Raw genomic sequence first — 24407 nt, 5'->3', positions numbered from 1 at the left:
GCCAAGTGTTCTTCCATCACGCCCTCCCGTGGATTGCTGTGTGTGTACCTTGGGAAATGTTCCTACTTCAACAAAATCGAACATCTCTTGATGGGAAAGTGCTTTTCCCACCGCCCGATAGGTGGGTGGTCCACTAAACGCTAATCTTATTAAACCTCTGTTGAAGTGCTCGATGATTATGATCCTTGTGCTCGGGTGTTCGTTGGCATCAGATCACATGCAGTGAATTCTTACCCGGAATCCCTCCACGAGCGTACTATCTTCAACGCGCAGCAGCAAGGGTTGCGCTTCGGACGTAATGTCCCAAGCCCCGGGACATTCTGTGTGCAATTGGAGGAGGGGCGTCATCGGGCTAGTTAGCAGTCAGGCGGCTGTGGCAGCCGCGGGCATTTTACGGGATTGCAATTTGAGTAAATAGAGGGAAAAAGAAAACCGAAGCAACCACCACCACCACCACCACCAGAGCACACAAAACCATCCATATCTTTGCATTTGCGATTCATTAGCGTGAACTTCAAACGGGCCCGAGTTTTAGGTCGATAAGTCTTTTGTAAAGGGGTTAGCATACATTTAGGCGTTTACTGAGAGAGGGAGAACCTTGAAGTTTGCCTATGGAGCAGTCGGTACCACGTTAGTAACACCGATTGCACTAAAGATTAAACATGAAACGTTTTGAGTTCGTACGTTCGAAATCAAGTGGAATGGCATAATGGAATGCTGCTTTAAACATATGGAGATCAATCTCATGGTTTAATGGAAAAAAGTCGTCTGGTAGAGATAGAATCCGTGTCGCATTTGGGAAAGGTAAACAGCACAGGAATTGCCAATCGGCAAAGGAAAATTATAAATTTAACGCAATCTGATCCTGTGATTGAATTGTGAAGCTAAGGCAAACAAAACAAACCACATCAATATGCACAACCTGCACACGGATCTGGGTAGCTTTCTACCTTCGTCTTTCTGCGAATCACATCATGCTGCTCCCTATTTACGTCCCACCGAAATGGATGCAAGATTTAAAACGTATCGGGCTTCACATTAAACGGTGAGAAACGAAATTGATTTCTCCTGATTGCTGCAGCTGGTTGGCCACCTTCGCACGGACAGAAAAAAGTGGATTTCGTTGTGCTTTGCGTTGCTGTCCGCTCCCTTCCGAAATCCTGCCACAGGATTGGAGCAAAATCAAACGACGATCGTTAAGCAGCTTCAACGGTGCGCGGTCGAACGGCGACGTACGGCGTCTAAAGGGACACCGTGCACAAGGAGATAGCGCCCTTATCGTCGTCCTCGTCATTCACCACCACAGCCATCATCAGTCTGGGCGTCTGTTTCCACTCTCGAGGCGAGTGTAAATATTTTGAATCATCTTTTATTTATGGAATGCGTAAGCAAACACGCAAACGGCATAATGCCACTTAAGTCGACTACTTCAAACACAGACTGGCGGGTGGTTCTGCTACTAGAAGCGTTCGTCGTCTTCGTCTGCTGACTGGCGAAGGACTTTTTTACGCGCTGATTTATCTCCACCATCCTCCCATCGCCACTCCACTCCCGCCATTTCTTTTACCGGTGAATAATCATTCAGAAACGTTTGAAAAATTCAATTGGCAAAAAGGTAACACAGGACCACAAACGGTCCCTTAAAGGTTGGTCGTTTGGCGCTGATCGACCACACGGTGGAAATTGTATTTAACGGACTTTGGCGTCTCGCTTGGAACGTAGTGGAAACGCTGTTTGACTGAGCACCAGATTTTCCCGCCGTGTCAGCATTAATCGCTCTTACTGTGTGCGCGCTTTCTCTCTCTCTTTCTTTCTTTTTTTCCCATCCTGTGTGTCCCCCGACACTTTTAGGTATTATTTTTCCATTTGATTTTCCCTCACCCAGCAAAGCATACAAATCGGTCCCAAATCAGAGAGCTGTGTGTCATTTTCTTCTCGTTTTCAATCTGTATTTCAATCTACGGTTACACACTCTATCCCCCAACCTCGTTTGCTCTGGCTAAGATTAAATTCATGTTCTTGGCGAGTGTTTCCATTTCCAGCATCGCCCACCAGCGCGATACGTCCGCGGTACGAGTCCGGCCAATAAAGGCCACTCTTTGTTTCGTGAGCTAATCTCCGTTGCCTTCACCTTTTTTGGGTACAGCAGCAGCAGCAGCAGCGGTTTACATTTTTATCGGCTCAAATTTCACTTCACGATGCCCGTGATCTTGATAAGCCATCTTTTAGCTGCAGTGTAGCCGCCACGTCGCCGCCAAGCTGACGTTCAATCTTGAGAGGATGAGCTCGAGTGGATACATTTTGTGTGCAAAAATTAGGGAAGCGAAAGTATGATGGACGTGCGTTTTGAAAGTAAACCTGACAGGCGGGGCCCATTGGTTTGAGCGTCACTGGAAACCCCCGCAGCACAAGCCATCCCAACAACATCAACTGCCCGTTGGCAAACGTTTTCATGGCACTTTGTTAAGACTCACCATCCCCGTCATCGTCTGCATAATCGCTAGTTAGGGCATCGTTTTCACGCACAATGAACACATCATTTTTCTCCACAGCAATGAGGGTAGCGATGGGAGGCAACACAATAATGGCAAATCTTCCGGTCAATCGTGTGGGCGTACAGTGACGGAGGCGGGGATGAAAAAAACCCTTATTACAAGCTCGTTGTTTTGTCTTGCTTTAGCGGTAAACCGGCTCCGGGTGGTCATGTGTTGCAGGCGCTGCGCTAGCCCGAAGCCAAAAAACGTCAGCGTCAGATTTCATATGATCATACATTTTCTCTCTACTACCTATGAACTACACAATTCTCCTTCTTTTTTGCTAGACAAGTTCGTACTCCTTCTTCAGCATTTAGACAGCCGTACACTGCTACTGAGTGTCGGCTGTCTAGATATTCTGTGTCTGCTGGCGCCAAACCTTATCGCAAAGCGCCTTTCCTGCCCGTACCCATTCAACACACGGTTCAGCCTCGTCCCCTTCGCATCGGTCTAATTTAAATTCTATCTAAATATTATTCTATTATTCCATTCACTTCCACTTGCTCGCCCCTACGAATCCTTCGCCTTGAGAGTTCATGAAGGCAGCCCGGCGTCACACGTCGAGGAAGGGGAAAAACGAGCCTTGCTCTGTGCTAGCCATCAGTTCGTCTAGGATTCTAGGAGGGCGGTATTTCAGATTTTACAGCCCCAGGGGAGCAGAAGAGCTGCGGGAGGTGGAATATGGTGAATGAAAGTCCCATTTGTTTGACATGTAGCAAAACACACCCTACCGATTTTTTCTCTCTCGTTCGCTTCCCAAATCTTGCCGTTCTTCCTACATCAGCATTTTGTGACAGATGATAAATAGACTGCTGCCCTCGCGTCGTTGCTCGTCTTGCGCCAAACCCGGGTAAAAGTTAAAGATCGTAGCGCAATTGGAATATCCATGTCGAGCGCGTTTCGGGTGTTTCCGCCGTTGCCAGAGCACACTGGTTGGGATTGGCGTATCTCGTATCCGGTGTCTCCGGTTTACGCTATTCCTATTGCTTTTACGGCGAAGTGGAGGAGTTTCAGCACCGGGAGCTACTACTGCTGGCACTCAGCAACTGCAGTAGCAGCAGCAGCAGCAATAGAACCAGGCAGGCACAAATTGTTAATAAATTCACACTTCAAAAAGTGATGACGATACACGATAGGAGCTTGTTTTCCGACCTGATGCTTCCGACACACTGCACAAGCGCGGCAAGCCAGCAGTCCCTTCGCTCGCTCCGGAAGGTGTGATAAGCGCGCGACCGTTCCTCCTAAAACACATAGACTCCAAACAGGACTCCAAATGCTACAAAATAGGAGTGAAGTGGCTAAACTTGGCCCCCCTTAAATGGCCTCGTACGGCTGCAACCGAACCTTACGAAAAGGTTTTAGAGGTGTTTGCGAAATGTTTTGGGATGCGAAATTATTTAAACTGCCAACACACCATCCTACACTGTGACTGTTTGCGCTTAATGGGAATGAAGATAAGGCTCTCTCTCGCTGTGTCTCTTGCTACGTACTCATTTAATGGAGTTAATTTCCCATGTCTTTCCGCTGCACTGTGAGTACAGTGAAGTCAGACTTGATAACGGTTTTGAAATGGGAAGGTTAACGCCGGAGAATTATACCATTTAACCGGAAGACCAGTACCATTGGGAAGGTGGTTAAGAGCATTATTTATTGTCCCGTGTCTAGTCACCTTTGCCCGGGAGAAGTCACCAAATTGTGAGTGTATTTTGTGTGGGTTGAAAGAAGCTGTTAAATCATTCAGCCACATACACAAACAATCATCATGAGTAGAATCATTGCCGTTTTTTTTTTAAATAAACACATTCAAAATCGAACACGCCGGTGAGGACAGACATGTGTAGCACAGTTTGACAGGCGTAATTCGATCAAAAATCACGACCATTTCCAACACGCACACGCCAAGGGAGGATTGCAGGGTGGTAGGCAATTTTTCCACCCCTAAAAGAAACAGCTGTCATATTTTCCAACAACAACATTTTCGTAACTACAACAATACACCACCACGCACTGCCACCTACGGGGGCCGCTCTCTACACAAAACGGCTCGAAGCGTGTAAGTCGCGTTGGTGCACTTTGCTGCTGCTGCTGCTGCTGCTACTGCTACTGCTTCCCGTCTGATGGCCGGAGACAGGATAACATAAAACATCACTCACCATATCCGCCAGCCACGTTGCCATTCTTTCCCTCCCGGGAGGCTAGTTTTTGGCTGGGAAGAAAGGTGGTGCGGTAAACACACGCAACAAAAAGGCACCGCACAGCTTATGCTAGAGAAGAAGAGCGAGAGGGAGAGAGGGCCTTAAAAAAAGGACACGTCGAACCGAAACCTCATTTCCGACTGCCATTCTTCATTACTCGGATATCTATATTTTCCATTTCTCGATTTCGATCTCGGTTTGCAAATCGGGGCTTTTTATGTGTGTCTGCCTTGCAGTTTGTTTCACTTGTTGTAAATGTTGCTCGTGTAAGGGTGTTTCAAAGAGGGAAACCTCGATGTGGTGGTATAAAAAATAGATCATACCGATTCGTCCTCTACATTGGGAAAGTGTTTGAGTGAGGAAAGCAAGGTTATTCGCTTTTATGCAGCAATACTGAACTCAGTTGACAGGAAGGGCGCCATTGACAAAAGAAAAAAAAAATGGTTACACGCTTATAATCGACCGAGAGTGTTTATGAATTTATTTTTAACACAAAGGCCGCCTCGCGAGCTATTCAAGATGGAAAGTCATATCATTATCGGTACGGTAACAAAAAAAAGGACATGCATCATGTTTCAAATCATCTTCTGTTACAGTGCTGCTACTGCTGCTACTACTGAGCAGTAGGACAAGTTGAAGTTGCCACAGCTGTCAACTTCATGGTTACATCGATTAGGAACCACTTTTTCATTGTCATTGTCGTCATGCCGTCGGTAATACAATCGATTACAAAGGAATGGTGCAGAACGCGACTAATGGCGTTTTTCCGGGTTTAAAATAGGTTTTAGAGCAACTAAACTACCTATTGGAAATTTTTGTTTGCTGTTTAGAACAATTTTTTTGTGCAAATACAAGAATAAAATAAGCAAACAAGAATTCTTGATCATAATGAGACATCTTTACCAAGGCATTGGAGAAAGTTAACCAAACTTTGATAAAACCATTATGGTTTCTGCTGAATCACTCTATTCTTGGCGACATGAAACAATAAATGAGTTTAATGAAAACATCATAAACAAAATAGTTAAAATCGCTCCTACATCATTAAAAAGCAATAAACTACCATAAAACTGTAAAACACAAGCAACATGAACATCATCACCGAACCTAATTTACCTTTTCTTCCCAAGATGCAACCACAACTGATGCCGATTACAAAATCACTGCAGCTGTCACCATTTCCGTGTAATGAAGAAGGATGAATAATTATCACCCTTGAGGGGACACGTCCCGTTGCGAAATGACAACAACAAACATGAAACTTCTCCCCCGTTTTTTTTTCTACCAGAGCTAAGAAGCTACTTTTTAAAGTTATGTGTTTTTTCCATGCGTTTCAGAACTTTGTCATCCCTTTTCTTTGTTGTTTTTTTCTTGTGCTGTGTCTGTAGTCTATCTTGTTCAGTTTCTTCATCCGCTTGTCAACTTGAGTCAATCAAATGTAGCCTTAATGTTTTTGATGTTTCTGATGCTTTCGTATTCATTGCTAAATTTTACCCTTTTGTGTAGTTGATTCTCTTGAAAAATGGATTTCCAACTGTGTGCCCTGAAACGAAACGGCTCTGGCTAAAGAATAAAGAAAGAATTCTACCTCCATCCTATAGCTAATGCTCTTCTCCTGTGCGCTGCGTACTGCCGCCAGCGGGGCGACTCCCGGAAAGGATGCGTGTTGTGCCGCTGGCGTTGGAGGTGTGATGATCGGAGATTCGGATCTGAATGGATCTCAGAAAATTTTCACCAAATTTTGTGCGCCCTGCCCGCAGAGAAAATTCGCAATCGGTTGCGGTTGTTTTGCGGGAGCGACACAATCTCTTTCTTTCTCTCTTCCTCACACACAACCACAGCCAACAAACACTGTTTGCCCCGCGGGGCTATGAAGTTTGGTTTGTCCGGAAGTTGGTTCACGGTTCCTGCCACGGACCCTCGTCTTCTTCGCCGAGTTTTCGGACGCAAAAGGGCTGATCGTGACTGCAGGGCATGTTGCGTCATTCGGCCGGAACAGACATCAATTCCGAGATGCTTGTTTGGTTGTATTTGTACATATTTAAAGAAATAAATAAAGGGGTACAGTACAGGGGAGCAGTTACGAAAAAAAGCAACTCCCCTCGATCGACGAAAGAGCATCAGATCTCATCCCGTTCCGGTGGTGTGGGAGGTTGGGTAAAAGGGTTGGGTAGAAAAAACGTAAAAATCACTACCAGACCCCCCCAAAAACGCGACAAATAGACGACAAAATGTTAGTTTATTTTGACATCAATCGGTTGTCATCAGCCGGGCCGGATTGCCCGTGTAGATATCGTTCCGCACCGTGCAGACCGGATGTGAGCGATGGTGAGGAAAAGTGCCATTTTTATTTTATTTTTGAGCCCAAATTCGCCCTTTCTCTCCATAGTGACGCAATTTTGGACAGTCCCGAGCTGGTAACATTCACGAGCGGGAACAGGGAGGAGTGGATCCTCACCGAGCGGATGAAGAAGGTGACGGAATGTTGCCCCGAAGCGTTTCGAGTTCCGGATTCCGTGGGATGACAGCGCTGTGTAGATGCGGACAAGCGTGTGCCAGTGCTGACGCTTCTCTCCCTTTCCATCTCCTATCGAACAAGGAGCCCGAATGTGTGTGTGTGTTCGAGGGAGGATTTTTTGTTGTTGTTCCTTCTCAATGCTGCCACATCATGCAATCGTTTGGGACAGTTTAAAAAAACGAAGGGTCCTCTTCCTGACAGATTTGTGCGATGACTAGCAGCAGCGTCATGCGGTTGTGCTGCGTTTGAAGCTGGAAAAATATTCATAACCGGAAGAGACCGGAGAATTTGTGGCCGGCTCTGCCAGAGTTGGAATTGAAATGAGAGATAAAGCATCTCCCGCGCTTCTTCTTCCGGGTTTGTGTGTGTGTGTGTGTGTGTATTTGAGCGCGAAAGGGAGAAACAAGAATGGATGAAATTGATGATGCACCGCCAGCGGGAGGTGCGCGACTGGTCGATGATTTTCGGAATGGTTTGATCATGTCATCGCCTATGCGCCACCGGGCACACACAAACACACTCACCGAAACGAGAGTGATTTAATGGATGGAAGCGTAAAGTGGAGGAACTAAAAAAAAACACACCCAACTCTCAACGGAAATGTGTACACAGTCTGCTGAAAGTGGCTCCCTCTGCTAGTGATGGTGGTGTCGTTTTGGTGAACTGGAAAAACTGTGGACGTTCTCCTCCGAGACTCACACTCGTTTTTAACAGTGTCCGGAGTTTTTACGAGCACCATCATGCAACCACAACGACAAATTTAAACTTTCGCTGTTAACGGAGAGCGCACCACATCAATCTGGAGGTGGAAATTGGGGGACAATTTGGGGGTAAATAAATTCGAATGCTCCAAACCACCGATAGATTTTTAGCCCAGCGGACCTTTCGGGTTGCAGGGTAAGGTAAAAATCGGATGAAACAAAAAAAAACAAAAAGAGGTAAACATATCGATTCAGATTGGATTTTTTCTTCTTTTAACGAGTACATTTAAAATAGAGGAAAAATCATTTGTTTTAAAATGACCGATAACTTTAAGGTGATATATAAAAAAATAATTAAAAGAGATGTGTCTGGACGCAGCAAATGAATAGTAAAGAAGTTTGTTGTTGTTTGTTGTTATTTACATTAGTTTCTGTTTCGAATGCTTATACTAATTACATATTATAACCTTCGGTGGATATGATTTCCCAAATAAATTCAACAGAAACGACATACAGTCATTTTTATCGTATAGAATTAGTCTCCAACTGTAAAATGTTTTCCATGTTCAACTATAAAACTCTCGGCCAGTTGGTGCTGATTTCACGTTATTTACCATGTCGCGTACATTGTACGGGTAAGAGAAAATCGATCAAATCCGTTGAAAGCGAAAGTGGTATCAGATCGCAACGCCATAAAAACATGCACACAATCGTTAGCACTTTTGGCAAGTTCAGCAAAATACGCTTTCGACCAATCGATATAACAAAAAAAAAAACATTCATACTTCCTGCATCGATTTCATTAAGCAGCGATGCAGGTGTCGTGCTACATAGAGAAAGGATGTTTTAAAGGCAGATTTTGTGCTAAAATAAACCTCTTCCTCAGACTCCTTCCATGAAGATCCTGTTTTATCGGTAGCTCCATAAATTAGAGTCTTTTTATCGAAATACCGAAATCATCAACCGACACGGGATACGTCTGTGCATCTCTGTATTTGTGTTTGCACGAGCAAATGAAACAGGGTAAGTGAGTGAAATCCTCTTCCCGACCAAAAATCGAAAATGAACAATAAAACACACCAAATCCAGCATCCACAACGGTGGGACGCTACTGTAGGGGAAAGAGTTACGGTTAGATTTTGAGTGGGTCCCCTTTTTACCAACGAATGGAGTGTTACTACCGTCATCCATTCTCGCTCCCACCTTTCCCCACAAAGTGCAAATAAATTTCCTGCCAAACTTTTGCCACACACCTTGTGGGCTTTGCAGCCCTCCCCCCCGTTTCCCCGAGATTGGTACGGAAAATCACAGGCCCGGAACAATTGCTACATTTACGCTTCGTCGGCAACACCGGTCCCGGAAGCTGTCTAATGCTTCGGAAAAACCTCCGTTCAACACCCGTTCCACCCGTGGCCCAGTTACACACACCCGCGTTCGGCGATGGTGTTTGCACTCTTTAGCCCCAACACGGGTAGAAGCGCTCGCCACCTCTGTAGCTCGTCAAAGGGTTTACTTTTTCCACGACCCAGCACCCCCGGCATGCTAGCGGTAGCAGCGCACAGGATGTCCAACGTTCTTCAGTCAGCAAAAACCCACTTGGATTGGTATTCACTTTTGCCTGCTGATCGAAAACTTTGTATAGTGTTGAAAATAACGATGGACTGATGCGACTAATGCAAAGAAGGGGCAAAGCGGCACAGGGGGCGAAAGTCCACGTCGGTTGCGATCATATCTTTCCTTCCGGATACAATGGCTCGAACAAGTGGGAGTTCGGTGTTCTGCAAAGCCGTCATTTTGAAATGGTAACAAGTAAAGCGGAAAGATTTGCCCGACAGTAGCATGCCTCTATTCTGCGCCAAACTACTTACCATGCTTGTGCGCTGGGTAGAGGGAGAAAGGATTGGAGTGAGATCGGAAACAGAAGAGTAGTTTTGGCTGGGGTTAATTTATAGCTACAGGCCAGAAGGGGCAGTAAATACCTCTCGAATGAATCTGGACAATCAATTGACAATGGATGGTCGTTTTCAACGGCTTTTCCGAGGAAAAAAGGAAGATTGGGATAGTGAAACCCTGTAAAAGTTCACTAGGGACGCCCTCCGTTTTAGTCGTTAATCAAATAGGTAATTAAAAATTACCAATTATCAATATCAGTCATTAAACTATTCTACCTTTGGGTGAACTTCTAATGCTAAAATGCTTTTTTCTATATAAACTGCAAACTTTTATAACGATCGAACTAAAACCTGTTCCGACAATTTTTATATATATGATATCTTCTATTTGGCGGTAACATCCTACGCGGACATGCCGGCCTGTACAGGCTTTCGTGGCTTAATTCATTATCACGCAGCATGACGGTCCTTTTGGGGCTTGAACCCATGTCGGGCATATTATTGAGTCATTCGAGTTGACGACTGTACCACGGGACCGTCCCTTATACGAGATGCATCATCGTCCAATAGAAACAGCAAAAGATGCAGTGTAATACAAAGTAAATATTTACAATCTGTGCAACTTATTAGTATTCCCAATAAAACCCGATATTTATCGTTTTATCCTTTCAATCAACGATAATTCCACACACGAACACAAAGGGATGGGTAAACAATTTGCAAAACGATACAAAGTACACCGTAGTAATACTGAGCCAGTCGCTACATACATACATATACAAACACACAACCACTTGACGATGTATTGTATTGGATGCCTTAGTTTCTCTTCTTATTGCACGCTTCGATTCATATCGAGGTCAGAAGCGAATGGGTAGGATGCGGTTTACTGTGCCCTGAGCTCCAGCCAAAGTTGTCATGATCATGGTCTTCATTCGAATCACAAATAAATATATCTCGCTTTCATTGCAAAGGTTTGCCCGGGAATAGACGAAGCAGTAACGTAAAACGGCGTAAAAACGGTCTGCTAAGGATAACTACTTGCGGCGCAAGTATCGTACTGATTCTGCTATGCTCTCCCTCGCTCTCTTTATTCGCTTCTGCCCTTTCAGCTCATCAGCATGCATGAGACGACGGTCGGGCGTGGCGTGAGATTCATCCACACAAACACAGCACCCCCACGATCACGATCAAGAAGAGCAGCGCGTGGTAGGGGTGGGGGAAATCGAGTATTGATTTTACGGATGAAATTACATGGCAAACAAACTACACGAAGCGTGAAAAAGGAGTAAGCACGACAGATTGTGTACAGCGTCCAGATATGTCAGCGGACGGTTAAGCGGTGAAGCGGAGACCGAGAAGTCCTTCGAGACAGACTCGACCCAACGGACATCGTGTTGGTCGAAGTGAATTTAGGCGATTTGTTGAAGCTCTATCGGCAAGAAAACGTTTTTTGTATCCACTGCACAAGTCAATCAATTTGACTCTCTCTCTCTCTCACTTTCTCACGCGCGTTCCCTTTCTATCATTCTCTTCGAAACCTTGAAGGAACGCTTTGTTGGACAATCGGTATAAATACCGTCCAGAATGGTAAAAAGGCGAGTGTACTCCAATGAGGTAACGTCACCACCATCGGTGAGCAATCAACATCGTCATCGTGGAGGGCTAAAGGAAACGATTTTTTCTGGGAGGTTAATGAAGGGAAGGAGAGGATGGGAGCAAATTGGAAAATGAATGCCGATACATATGTGTGAAAAGGATCACGTGCGTGTGGAAGAGAATAGCAAAAAAGGGCACAATCGTTCACAGCGAAGCTCGACTATGTGTGTGGTCTGAATCTTCGAGCTTGCCAAAACGGATCCACAAAAAAAAAAAAAAACAAGGAAGTTAAACCTATCACACTTCTCCTTCACGAACGATCAAACGAGGCGTCCTGCTGACTATTGTTGAAAATCGATACGGAGGTATGGGAGGCAACAAAAAAAAAAAAAAAGCAGCCATGAACGGTGGTAGAAAAGCCTCTGACAATAAACCCGGCGTGCTGATGATTCAAGCATCATCGTATGTGTAGTCTCGGGTGCGGGTATCGTTCACACTTGTACACTGTTCTTCCATTCGGTTCGCTTCCCTCTATCAGGAAATTCCGCATCGACAATCGTACGGAGGGATGACCGCCTCCATTTCCAATAAACTACCAGGCGTCTCCATCGCCAATGGGAAAGTGCTTGCGCGTGTGTGTGTCTGTCCATTCTCTGCGTGTGATGGTTTTATTCACTTACATCATAAGAGGGAGAGAGTGGAGGCTTTTATTTTTGCTTGCTTTCATTCTTCCTTCGCACACACACACACATACACACTTGCACAGTGTGACGGCTCAGTTGAACCTGTGAAATGGTCGATTTGATGAAGTTATTGATGTCGAGTCATTTATAAGCCCCCGAGTAATCAATAGAGATTGATGCGGTGAAGTCGTTTGGTTGATGCTACGGTGGACTTTGCGGATGAAGTGATATACCGACTGGCCGTCTCTTCATTGGCACTTTCGCATGAAGAATTTGGCAATATGAAGGGAGAGTTTTACTGTATTATTATTATTATTTTTATAGGAGACAATCGATACTGTGATACGCATGAAGCGGGGTTAGCTGCTGGGAAGAAATGTTACAAAATATTGATTTCCGGATATTGCGAGTGAAAGAGTTTTGATAAGCAATGTACTAGTACATCGTAAAATTTCAATCCTCTGTTCATCAACACCGCAAGGCATTACAAACATTCAAAGAATGGAAATAAAACTACGTCCGTTATTGACAATAAATCAATTTCTTTTCGTCAGGCCTGGGTACAATAAACATTGTTACAAGACATAAATAGACTATAATTGTTTTATATGGTACCGAATAAAAATGACAAATGCATTTTTAGTTTACTAAACTGGCAGTTGTTAATAAAAAGCAACTAGAGGAGATAATAGTTTCTCCATTATCTGAGTCGCACCAACATCTTCTTCCGGCAACTTGTATCGCTTGATAAACGACTTGTATCCGCCCTTCTCACTCCCATACGCACCCTGCATCAATACAAAACATTCACCGTGCAGCACAATCGGTACTGCAGTGTACGGCAATGCAGAGATCCGTGTGCATTCAGAAGTTAATCGTTTACAAAAATACCAAATCCCAACTCCCCCCCAATGGAGTCAGCACTGGTAGTGTAAGTGGCTGCTCAGAGAGTAAACCACCCGGAACCACACAAGTCGTCAACGCGTGTACTGAGTGTGGTGGGTTCCTGGTGGCACATACACTAAAGGTACAGCGCAAAACTGCCTCTAATGTGATGGAGGATGAGGATGAAGAGATGATGTTGGAGAGTGAACCTTTTTTTTTTCTTCTCGCTAAGCTTGATAAACTCCCTTTTGGAAGAGCACATGCAACTCTACTCTGCCCAATTGTTCGTCATCCTATGCCTTTCATCAATCTTTTTCAACATGTACACTTGATGGATGGCGTGCGTCCCTAGCTCCTCTACCAAGCAACATAATCATCACCCATCAAGGAGTAGAGCATCAAGTTGGAGTGTTTGTTGCTTCAGTCTACCCCTTATTGCACCATCAACAGTTCTAAGCGACGTAAAAGACTTTCCACAGACATAGCTAGTACTACTACAGACACCCAGCTCCCAAACCCCTCTACAAAATTTGTGTGAGCCTCCAAAAGAACCTTCCGACAATACCGCACCAAAGCAAACATATTTCACTGCTGATCGTTTTTCGCCAATTTTCGCTGATCCTACCCTAGAGCAACTTATTTCCCGCAGTTTTTTTTGTTTCACTGGTTGAAAGTGTACACGAATAAAGGGTACGAATGCACGAATCGAAAAAAAGGAGGCCAGTGAAAGCAACACACCGCCGACATGTCGCAGCATGATGCGCTGTTTGCCGCGCTGAAGTGAATAGTGATCTTTTTTAAATCATCGCTAAAACCGGGAACTCACTATGGAAGACTATCCACTTGTTTGTGCAGCGGCAAACAATGAGCACGATGGGTGTTCGGATATTCCCCGACTCGTGCAGGCTTTACTCTTCGGATTAATGCTTTCACTGCCAACCCCATCATCAGCCCTCAGACTGGTTGAACAGACGCCGCGTGCCACAGCCAGCGAATTCACAAACTTTGACTTTCCCATACGCGAAACGTCTGCCACTGCACGGCCCACAGGGGTTGATGTTCGCAATGCGCAATGGTTTTCCGCTGCAATGCTCGACGACTACATAGTGCCGATGGATGAAGGTTTTTTTTTTCTTATTTGCATGCGACGAAAGAGAAACACATTTTTCTGAATAGCGCTCGCGTAAATCAGAGCCTCTTTCCGATCTCTGCCGTCGTCTTATCTGCATGGCTGATCTAATCTCCTACGGCTCTTATTGATGAAAAATGAACAAACATACTGGTGGGATGGGAGCTACGCAGTGCAGTTGCTTTCGGTGTGGAGTATCATCCTCGGTTTTAGGTTTTGGCAATAGTCACACTGTTCATGCTCACACACATTCCCGTATGTAAAAGCGAAAGGATGAAGTGGAAAACTTTCGAGACGGTGGTGACACTTTAATGCTTCCTTTTTTCCCCGGTTCAGGCTTATTTCCACACCTCCGGCTTTTGTTTGCTCACATTTTTGTCAATTCACGAAATGGGATATTGATAAATGGGGAGCGTTCCTGTAGGACTCTGTCATCAGGCTCACCCTTTTCAACGGCGAATCTTCTTCGCAATCTCGACTGGTGAAGGCGAACCTCACTGGCACGATAAGTTTTCGTGTAAACAACCAGCGAACTCTTGCCCAAGGTTTTGGCCCATGTTATCATGATTTAAGCATCTACTTCTTTACCAGAAAATGAAGGAAAAGGCTTTAAACCCGGATGAGAAGGAACACCGCAGGCATTTTCCCCCCAAAAATGTGAATGAAAACTGTACCCTCAGGGGAGATTGAAGGCGCTGGAAATCGATTAGCAGTCAACAGGGGGAAGAGAACGAGCAAACACACAGCATTACAGGGAGGAACGGATAAGAAGCGATTGGGAAACGATTAAATATTTTCGTACCGTAAATGGTGGGGAACGGCATGCTTTAGGGAATTACACTGCAAACTACACGGAGCTGTACCAAAGGATGTCAAAAATCAATTCCCGCACGTGTCGCAAAAGGGTAAGTTCGATGGAAATTTGTGTCAAACTTAGCCGTAGGGTATCAGATTAATAACAACAGATAAACATGAAATTATCTTACTGTAATATGTAAGGTTGTTTTTTTGTAAGTAAGACATTTAACGTAAAGAACGAACATCTTTCAAATTGTGTGTTTTGTACCAAAATGAATTTTACATCAATACAAATACTGATAAAAGGAAACTCCATTAGTGCTACCCTTCTACTAATCCTACATCAATTTGTCACGAACCCCTTTTTTATCGTTCCTTATTCCATCACATAAATCTGATGATTGAATCAGTAACGAACGTGCTTCTTAAATTGTAAAACTTTAGCCAAAGTGTAATGATCCCCAAACACAACTGATGCATAAAATAGCAACCAAATGGAACGGAGGAGACAGACAAAAAATATAGTTTAGGCTAATTGTAAGCAATGGAAGCTTCGAACTTTGTCGCCTCTACAATGCAATTAAAAGGATATAAAACCCTAAAACCCCTCCCGCATTTCCGAGCAGATGCAAAAGATTCTTTTTCGAAGTTTTGGAACAATTCCACCACCACTTCGTTCGCAAGATAAAATATGTGTTTTAACACCATTTCGTCACCGGACGCGGGCAAACAACGGGCCACAACCAACGCCCCATCGCGGAACAAAGCAATCGCTCAACGTGCAGCGTGCCCGCACGTCCGGTAATTTAAATTTTTCCATCTTTCCCTTGTCACACAGCACACGACCAATCTTCGGCCTCTTTCTTCCGGCGCGTTCAAACGGCAACACCGCCCCAGCTGGGAGCATCTTGGAGCAGCCCTAACTCTTCCACTGTTTTCTTAAAAGAAAAGGAAAACACCACAGAAAGAAGCAAGGCGCGGTGGAAACAATAACAATAATCATAAATCTAATTTATCGTCGCTATTTTCACGCTTTACTACAACCATTTCCTTTTCTTGTTCGCTGAAGGAAAATTCGTCCACAATTCGGTTCTTTCAAACTCTTTGCTTATGGTGACGGTAATACTGGAAGAATCATTCTTTTTTTTTACGCTTGTAATGGTAAAATTTGAAGCAAAAAAGAAGTGAATAAAACAAAACCTTTCCACTTTACTGCAGAAGTTGTTTGGCCAACCAGTTTTATGCCAAACTTATGAAGAAGGTCAACATCACGTTTGCGACACACCCTTTTGGAAAGGACTTTAAATATTCTTTCTCGTCTAATCGAAAAAGGCGCGCGTAAAGGGCGTTTTCTACAACGTTCGCTTGTGGAGTCTCTTTGTGTACTGTAGCCTAAAAAAACAGCTTTTGCAACAATTTTTTATTCCCCTTCCAGAATGGCGCCGTCGCTTATCGAGCAAGACAACTGACCCATCGTGATAAATGTTTCCTTTTTTCGGAAGCGATAAAATGGTCGTCTGGGAATTTTGATACTAATTTTATAACCCAATAGCTTGGAGTAATTAATCAATTGTTTAGCAATTTGTGCCTTATTATGTCGGAGGCATTAGACACTACATTGAACGATGCTGTCAGAAGTAATGTTTTATGTATCAAGAAAAGTAGAATTGACGTTTGACGTAAGGGAGCAATTGGCGTTGTTTGCAAGAAGTAACTTTTTAATTATGAATTGTTTCACCGTGAGAGAAATTGAATTACATTCACTGTGCATTGGTTTGGCAAATTAGTTAGCATTATTTCAATAAAAAACTGATCATCCCAATTAACTCCAACCCAATTACTTACCTCACATGACGTCATGCTGACGTTTTTTAGGTTCAGCTTAAACACTCGATCCCTGTAGAAGAATAAAAAAAGAAACAGTGAATTAGTAATGTGTTTTTGTGCTTTTAGTTCGGTTGGGCAAAGTCATCTACCCAAAAATCATTGCTAATGAAAGTTATGTGAATGAGATTTGCTGGATGAACATTTTGACTGTTAGTTGATTTCCGTGATAGTTCTTACTCCGTGTTACTTTCGTTGAAACACGAACAGCAGAGGACACTTTTCGAAATCTGAGCAAAAACCAGCATGCAATCCGTCAAACCAAGAACAAAATGACCAACGTTACGGAAAGCTGTGTTTTTGCATTGAAGCTTAGCCGGTCCTTTCGTGATTAATTCTGGGAAAAGGGGCACTATGAGCAGCCAGAGTAGATCAAATTTGACTAATATTTCAACTGTTTTTTTTTTTTTATTTTTAAACGAGAAATCCTCTACTAGTCCAGGCTGATTTCATGCTGTTGCTACACCGGAAACTTAGTGAAAAAATGATGCTACACAGAACATCTCTCCGTACAGGAGTGCTAGAAAAACACGGTATGCCAGTTTTTCTCAGAACTATGTCATAGAAAGGCTATTGCCAGCATGATTGGTACGGGGAAAAATGGCCTACGAGCAGGAGCGAAAAGGTTAAGTGGAAGTGGAAACTACACGAAAAAGCAGTGTACCGTTGCTACATTCTCTACCAGTTGTCAATGCTAAGGCGGAGGTAAAAAGAACACGTATTTTAGAGTCAAATTAGGATAAAAGTTTGCTTGCTCGACTCTTACCAGGGATTGAAAAAGTGTCCTACTTTTGATGTTTGTTTTGTAAAGATGGTTTTTGTTGGTGTCGGATTACAATTCTATTTTTTATGAGGAAACGACACACAACAAGAATTTATGGTATGAAGAGCTGGTACATTTATGAGAGAAAATTGGTTCACAGCAGACTTTCTTAATTTAAGTACAACCTTCGTATATTTCCTCTATCAATATCGAGAGTTAGGCCTCATCATGTAGCTGTAGTTATTCAACCCTCACTGTTGATGATATTACCAGTGCAAACACCGGATTAAAACAAACATTAAAGCTCATCGATCGCTTCGCTAGGAGCATAAATTCCTCATCGAAACGTGCACCAATAAATAATCAATTCTGTGCTGCTATAAATAAAATTCGTCTGGCTGAAATTACAGCCAACTTTTCTTCCATCGGCAGCCGCTTTCATCCGCAAGATGGCGAAGGGTAATTACGCCAGCCAAACATGGCGGCTACCGCTCTTATCGCGCCAAACTAAGCGCACTCTAAATTCCTGCCACAAACCAGACACATCGCGCAGTCCGTACTCTTCTCTTTCCTTTCGCATCGCCAGCCAAAGAAAATGGTACCGAGATTCTTCCTCCGACCCGCCTCGTTCACTCGGTCACACACATAAAGTAAAAGCAGGAAGCAATTAATGAGCAAAACTATTCGCCAAGAGCTTCAATAAAGGCATGCTACATGGCCAGCGCTGCCGGACGCAGAATGGGCGAAGATTTGTGAGGCGCTGTGTGGTAGAGAGCAACCGCAAAGCCAGCAGTCCAGCTTTCGATATCGATCGGTACGCGAGCTGATGGTTGGAATTCAATTAAAAACCATCATCTGGACTCTCGCTTAAATCCCTCCATGCGACGGAAATGTGTTGTCTGGGACGATGCATTTTTTACCGTTCGCTATATGTTGCTACTTTGTTTTATCCTCTTTTACGTTGCCCGCAACCCTTGTTTGAAATTTTATGCACGATAGCAATTTGCCATTTTCCAACGATTATTACGAGGCCACAGGACTGTGCGATCGTAAAACCAGCGGGGGCACCGACCGACTTTGCTGTCTAATCTTTTATGCGGCAATTGCGCGCCGTAATGTTACAGCCATAATGATCGTTAAATGAAGTGAATTGTTTTGTTTTGCGGGAGCGTTGAAGTGTGCTGGCTTTTAATTTTTAACATTTTAATCAATGCTGGATTATAATTAAGGCTTCCAAAGCCGGACCCGGGGTAACGTTTATCGGCCGGTGTAACGGTAATCCTCAAGCCAGCCCCCGTCACTGTTGGCTAGCGTACTTACGGTTAGCCAGCAAATTAAACCGCACCCACCGTTACAACAATCATGTGCATCGGATCACCTTGAAAAAAGAATTGCAAGCACAAACACACACACACATGTTTGCAATGTATTGCAATGTCAACGTAAAAGCGTCAGAAAAAGCAACGTTTTATGCCTCATTAAAATGACAATTGCTACACACACGTTGTCGGCAAGCGGCCGAATGCGATGCGTCCAGAATTGTGTAACGATAACAACAATTGCTCAGCTTAATGTGCGAATGAGTGCGAGAATCTGTATGTGTGTGTGTGTGTATCGTGACCGTGTCAGGATCAAAATACACAACAGGGAAGTAAAGTGCGGGACCTGCGAGTGGGTGTGTCAGGAGTGCACTGGGATGCATTCCATCCCCGTGCGCATTGCTTTTTTGGACCGAAGATGGCTGTCGAAACCGACAAACCGATTGCTCTCCCCGGTGGCGTTAATACCTTCCCGTAATCCTACCGCAATATAAGTGCCCGAGTGTGTGTGTGTGTGTGTGTGTGTGTATTCCGGGACGCGTGGACGCGCCCCACCGTACCATAATGGCTGGCTGGCGCGCGAAGATGGATGGACGATTGTGGGCACGTGGCGGGAGGAAGGCCGAAGCGCGTACATTAAATAATCACTTCATATAAATCTGTGGGCCCGACAGCGAAATGGGCAGCGAGCCGCTTTTCTCGTTGCGCACATATATTTACAGATGCAAATGCATAAATATAAATTGAATTATGCGCTCTCGCATTCTCGGTCACAGGGCGGAAGGGATGAAGGGGGTGGGGGCGTGGATTGCCCCCAGACCGAGCGCTTTAGCAAATGGTCAGCTGCCAGACCGATGGTCGAAAAGGACCTTCTGACTCGGGAGTATGGTGGCTTACCACCCGGAGGATCGGAATCCGACAAAAGCATCGCCTTTTGTGCCGGATTGTGAGGCGGTAAGAGAAGGGTGGGTGGAATCGAGGCAATTGCAATCATTTCATTCTCTCACTCTCGTACTCACTCACACTGTGCCGCATTGGGAAGGGCTTCGCTACCACAAAATAGCTTTTGTTTTCATTTACATTTAGCAGGAAATTGCAGAATTTACCAACCCACTCTATCGCTCTTCGTTGCACTTCCACTCCGGTTTGATTCAGTGCCTATCGAGTGCAAATAAAACTGCACAAACACACACACACACATACAAACACATTCGCTAGAGCAGTAGCCGATACCTTCATCACAACTAAATCGGTGGCTGTGTGTAGCTTTTAGTAGCCTTGGTTTTGGAGCAAATATTTCAGATCTTAACCCCACCCCAAATGGCTGATGTGGATGAATGCAATGCATTTGAATAGTTTGGAAATCACACACACACACATACATACACGCACACACGTACTGATCCAACTGGTCAGACACGATGCGTCTGCCTAGCTGCTTTACACAACTTGTAGCACAACTTGTCCGGCGGAAGGGCTCGTTCCGGTTGAGCCGTAAACGTTGTACATTTAATTCACACATACTCAGCCGACGGGTTCAAACGGGGGTTCTCAGGGGGAGGAAACCCAAGTGCTGTCCGTTTAACTCGTTACCCGGAACAGCAGGCTAGAGTATAGATAGTGTCCGGCAAATGTATTCCCTCTGGTACGGATGCTGCATGCATTACATTGCTTTCATCCCTCTAGGCGAAGAAGCACCGTGATCGATGATCACAGTAGTGATTTCTACATTTTTATCGATAAATTACAATTGTTCTGCTAAGGGGGCTTGTCCTGAAGCACTGCTCTTGAACAGTTCAGACGAGTTGAGACTTTATGGGCAACCAGATAGATACGGGAACAACCTTTGTGCAATCAGAATGGGACCGGTGAATACAGGACGATGGCTTTAAATTAGTGCTGACACATTCAGGATTTGCAGGATTTGTACATGAATGTTTGGGATTGCTCAAATTCTGCACCAGCAAATATTAAGCTGAAACAATACATTAAAACATTCTGTTGACTTGTTCAAGAGGTGAAACATACGACTACAAACGAGGAATCAAATGACTTCCATCAGAACTAAGCTGAATTTTACTCGATTTGTTATAAATTTATGTATGATCTATGTTTGAGTAACAAAACAGAAACGTCTAACTTCAATTTAACAATGTTATTGATTTAGATATTTTGCTGTGTTACAGTTTTAATAAAGCTTCACGACTAATGACGAGTAAAGTTGGCAAAAATTCGGAGTCGACTTCGATTCGACTTCGAAACTTTCGAAACCGACTCCGGAAGATAGGTCCTACTAGCATTATCCGGAGCCCTAGAGTCTAGAGTCGTCCGGAGTTGGAGTCGCCCGATGTCAGCATTGATGTCGGCGCTAAGTACTATTCGTAGAAATCAAGACTATTTTACGAAGTTACGCACCCGCAAATCGCAAACGACGAAATAACGAAATGAAATGTCTGCCCAACACTGGCCAACTCCAATCGACCACGACTCCCAGCAAAACTAGTGGTTCAGACTTTGCCGGAGTCTGCTGAGTGCGCTTCAGAGGGCACATCACTATCCACAACTTCTCGATTATTCTTTCGATGCTATTATTTTATAATATATCAAAGACATAACACATGCGACGAATGAGGAAAAAATGTTGCACAAATGTTGTAAATATCTACGCAAAAATTGACAAAAATGGAGAATTTTCAATAGGAATGAAGAGGAAAACATAGAATTCAGAACGACAGGGTCTGCCATCATGTCGACCATCAGGGTCGCATTAACATGCTCAATGTTACATGCTTTCTACGATGTCTTCGCGTCCTATCGACACTTCAAACGCTGGATTGCGGCTGGAGTGCGCACTTCCGCCAAACCCGTCCCGTGATTGCGTTTAATTGCGAACGAGCATAAAGCTGCTGAAAATTCAAATCATCGCCTCGATTGTTCTCGTTGATGGATGTGAGTGCCAGAGCGGCCGAACAAGAAAATCTAAAAGGAAGCGACAATTCTGTCACATCCGGTTCCGGCAATCGGGCCACAGCAACATTTCATCCGAAACAGGACCGTCGTCTTCACCCTGCAGCACGGACGCACAATGGATGATCAATACACGCCGATGACGTAAGCTAATTCCTTTCCTTCCGAAGGACGTTCCGAGGGCGCCCGGTCCGGCGTTGGGAGGTAGGAAAATGAGTCCGGCTTTGTGGCAGCTATTGTGTTCGCAGGCTCACCGCTGGGCCCACCCCTCACAACACGCACGGCCAAGCAGCGAGAAAACAAATCTTTACTTTCACTAAACGTCACGCACCCGTCTCTGCAGCGCTTGGCTGAAATTTATTTTCCTTCCAAAAGTAGCGGAAAATTCAATTACGCTGGTTCGCACAAGAAAAAAACCAGCCACTGGACACGAGCCGAAAAGGACGGCGGAGGCTGGGGGAGGGGGAGGGTTGTATTTATATTGGCAGCTAGCAGAAAGCGAAAAGCAGGGCGGCCAATGGAATACACACGATGATGGAATGGCCGGGCGCGCGTGCAGACACGCCGAAAAAACGGATGCAAGTAAAAGTCAAGGCATAAAATTTATTGAATTTCTTCACCCAACAGAGCAGAAGAGCTCTCCGGTTCCCTTCTCAAGGGCTCCCTATGCGGGTACTTCTTCCAAAACCCGGTTGGCCACCAGGGCATCACGGGGAACACACGCACGACACGGAACGCACAACAAAAACAACATGCTAAAACGGTTTGGCGAATCAGAGGGGGGTTTTGGGTTGAATTGGCGAAATGATTTCTGATGCTAATCGAGTGGAAAACATATTTTAATTCACTCTCTCCTTGGTCTCGGTCGGAAAGGGAATCGCTGGAAATGAAATCGAAAGCGACCGAGAACGGCTGTGTACGCGCGTCGTTGAAAGGTCGTGGCCAAAACTACCATACTGCACACAAAAGATGGACGGTTTGAGCTGTCGATAAGGCGAACAGCAGCAGCAGCAGCAGTGCGGCAGTGAGTGTTGTGTTGGGGTGGAGGAGGTTTTGCTTTGACATTTTCATTTTCCTCCAGTACAATTCACGCGAAACCTCTTACCCGGGCATGTCCATCACAAAAACCCCCCTGTGAGGAGGGGTGTTTTTGTTGTTGTTGTTGTTGCTTCTTATCGAGAGGGGTTAAAACCGAAAAATGATGCACGGCGGGTACCGTTAAGGATTGCAAAAAATCGCTGCTAAAATTGATCGTTTCACGGGTGCAAAACCTTGCCTTGGTGCGGTTCAGATTGCTTAGGGAAGGGTGGTTTGGGTGGCTTTTCTTCAGTGCGATTGTAAGGAGAAGTTAAGAAAGGCACTAGCTTTGGTTCGTATGAAGGACTGGATTCAATCGACCAGTTGTATGGGATTTTGTTGCGAAGAGCTGTTCGCAACACACTATCGGAAGCGTTTGAATGTACCACGTGCAAGCAACCAATGGTAAATGGAGACTTAGGAGTGTTTTTTTTTTATTATTGTATTTTATGTAACGTTGTAAAAATAACAAAAAGGGCTAAAACACAATCTATTGTTCAATTATGCAACTAAGATTATTTAGATCATGGGTTAAATGCTATTCATACAAATAATGAAAGGTATAATTAGTTTTACATAAATCACCTTAAAGTGAAATTTCAAAGGCTTAACGTTTACTATTTTCAACTTTCTTAAAAAAGAAATACTTCCTGGATTAATGATATTTTACAGTTCATTTACTATTTTATGTGGAAACCCTTTCTAGCAGCTAATGGCGGCAAAAGAAAGAAAAGAAACGAACAGCACCGTCTTGCCTTGCTTGTCTTTAGCCTGATTGTTTTCCCGGAAATGATAACGAGCGAAATGGAAACCTTTCCGAACCTACACAGCACATACATCCCGAGCATACCAGCAGCCGCGTCAGTTCAACAACACCTGCTAATGAATCCTGCCAAAGGTCATCTACCTTTGCGTGCATCGAGGCACAACAAAAAAAAAAAAAAAAACCGGCCACAAATAACCTAAGAAATGGCCAGCCAGGGACGATAATTACAGCCAGCTCTCCCAATCAGCAAGATCGAAGAACACCACACATACTCTCCCCCTATTGGTGTACACACGTCTGCAATCGTCCACCAAGCAGCTTCACCTACCTTTCGTGCTTTACCTCTGCTGCGCTGCGGAAAGCTCGCCCGCCTTCTAGATTACACTGCTCATGTTTCTTACGGCCAAACACAGTGCCCCGCGTTTCCACCGCATTGCATTCGTATACTGAGCATAATTTACCGGCTGAGGGAGGTTCAGCAAACAGCGGCATTGCTTTATGAATTATGTATGGATGGATAGCAGAGCGGTGGTGTACAAACTCAGTTCGCATTTTCAAACCCACCCACACACACAAGGGGAGCTAGGTTTACCTTTCAATCTTGAAACACATGCACCCACCCACCAATGTTTCATAGCCTTTCGTGCAGGCCAGCGAGCGATAGTTTTGAGCGATCAGGATAGAACGATAGGTATTG

The 24407-nt window shown here is 44.5% G+C and overlaps 1 protein-coding gene across 6 annotated transcripts in view; it reads right to left on the bottom strand.

The window, feature by feature from the left end:
• Positions 1-24407, bottom strand: part of LOC120908426 (semaphorin-2A-like) — a 292853-nt gene that overhangs the window by 86641 nt on the left and 181805 nt on the right. For all 6 annotated transcript variants that reach the window (XM_040319401.1, XM_040319398.1, XM_040319397.1 and 3 more), the window contains one exon: positions 16780-16831. In XM_040319401.1, coding sequence (XP_040175335.1) covers positions 16780-16831 — 52 coding nt within the window. The remainder of the gene's footprint in view (positions 1-16779; positions 16832-24407) is intronic.

Source organism: Anopheles arabiensis, chromosome 2, assembly GCF_016920715.1.
Source record: "Anopheles arabiensis isolate DONGOLA chromosome 2, AaraD3, whole genome shotgun sequence".
Taxonomy (NCBI): Eukaryota; Metazoa; Arthropoda; class Insecta; order Diptera; family Culicidae; genus Anopheles; species Anopheles arabiensis.
Note: the sequence above shows the minus strand (reverse complement) of the source record. Positions and strands in the feature narration are given on the sequence as shown.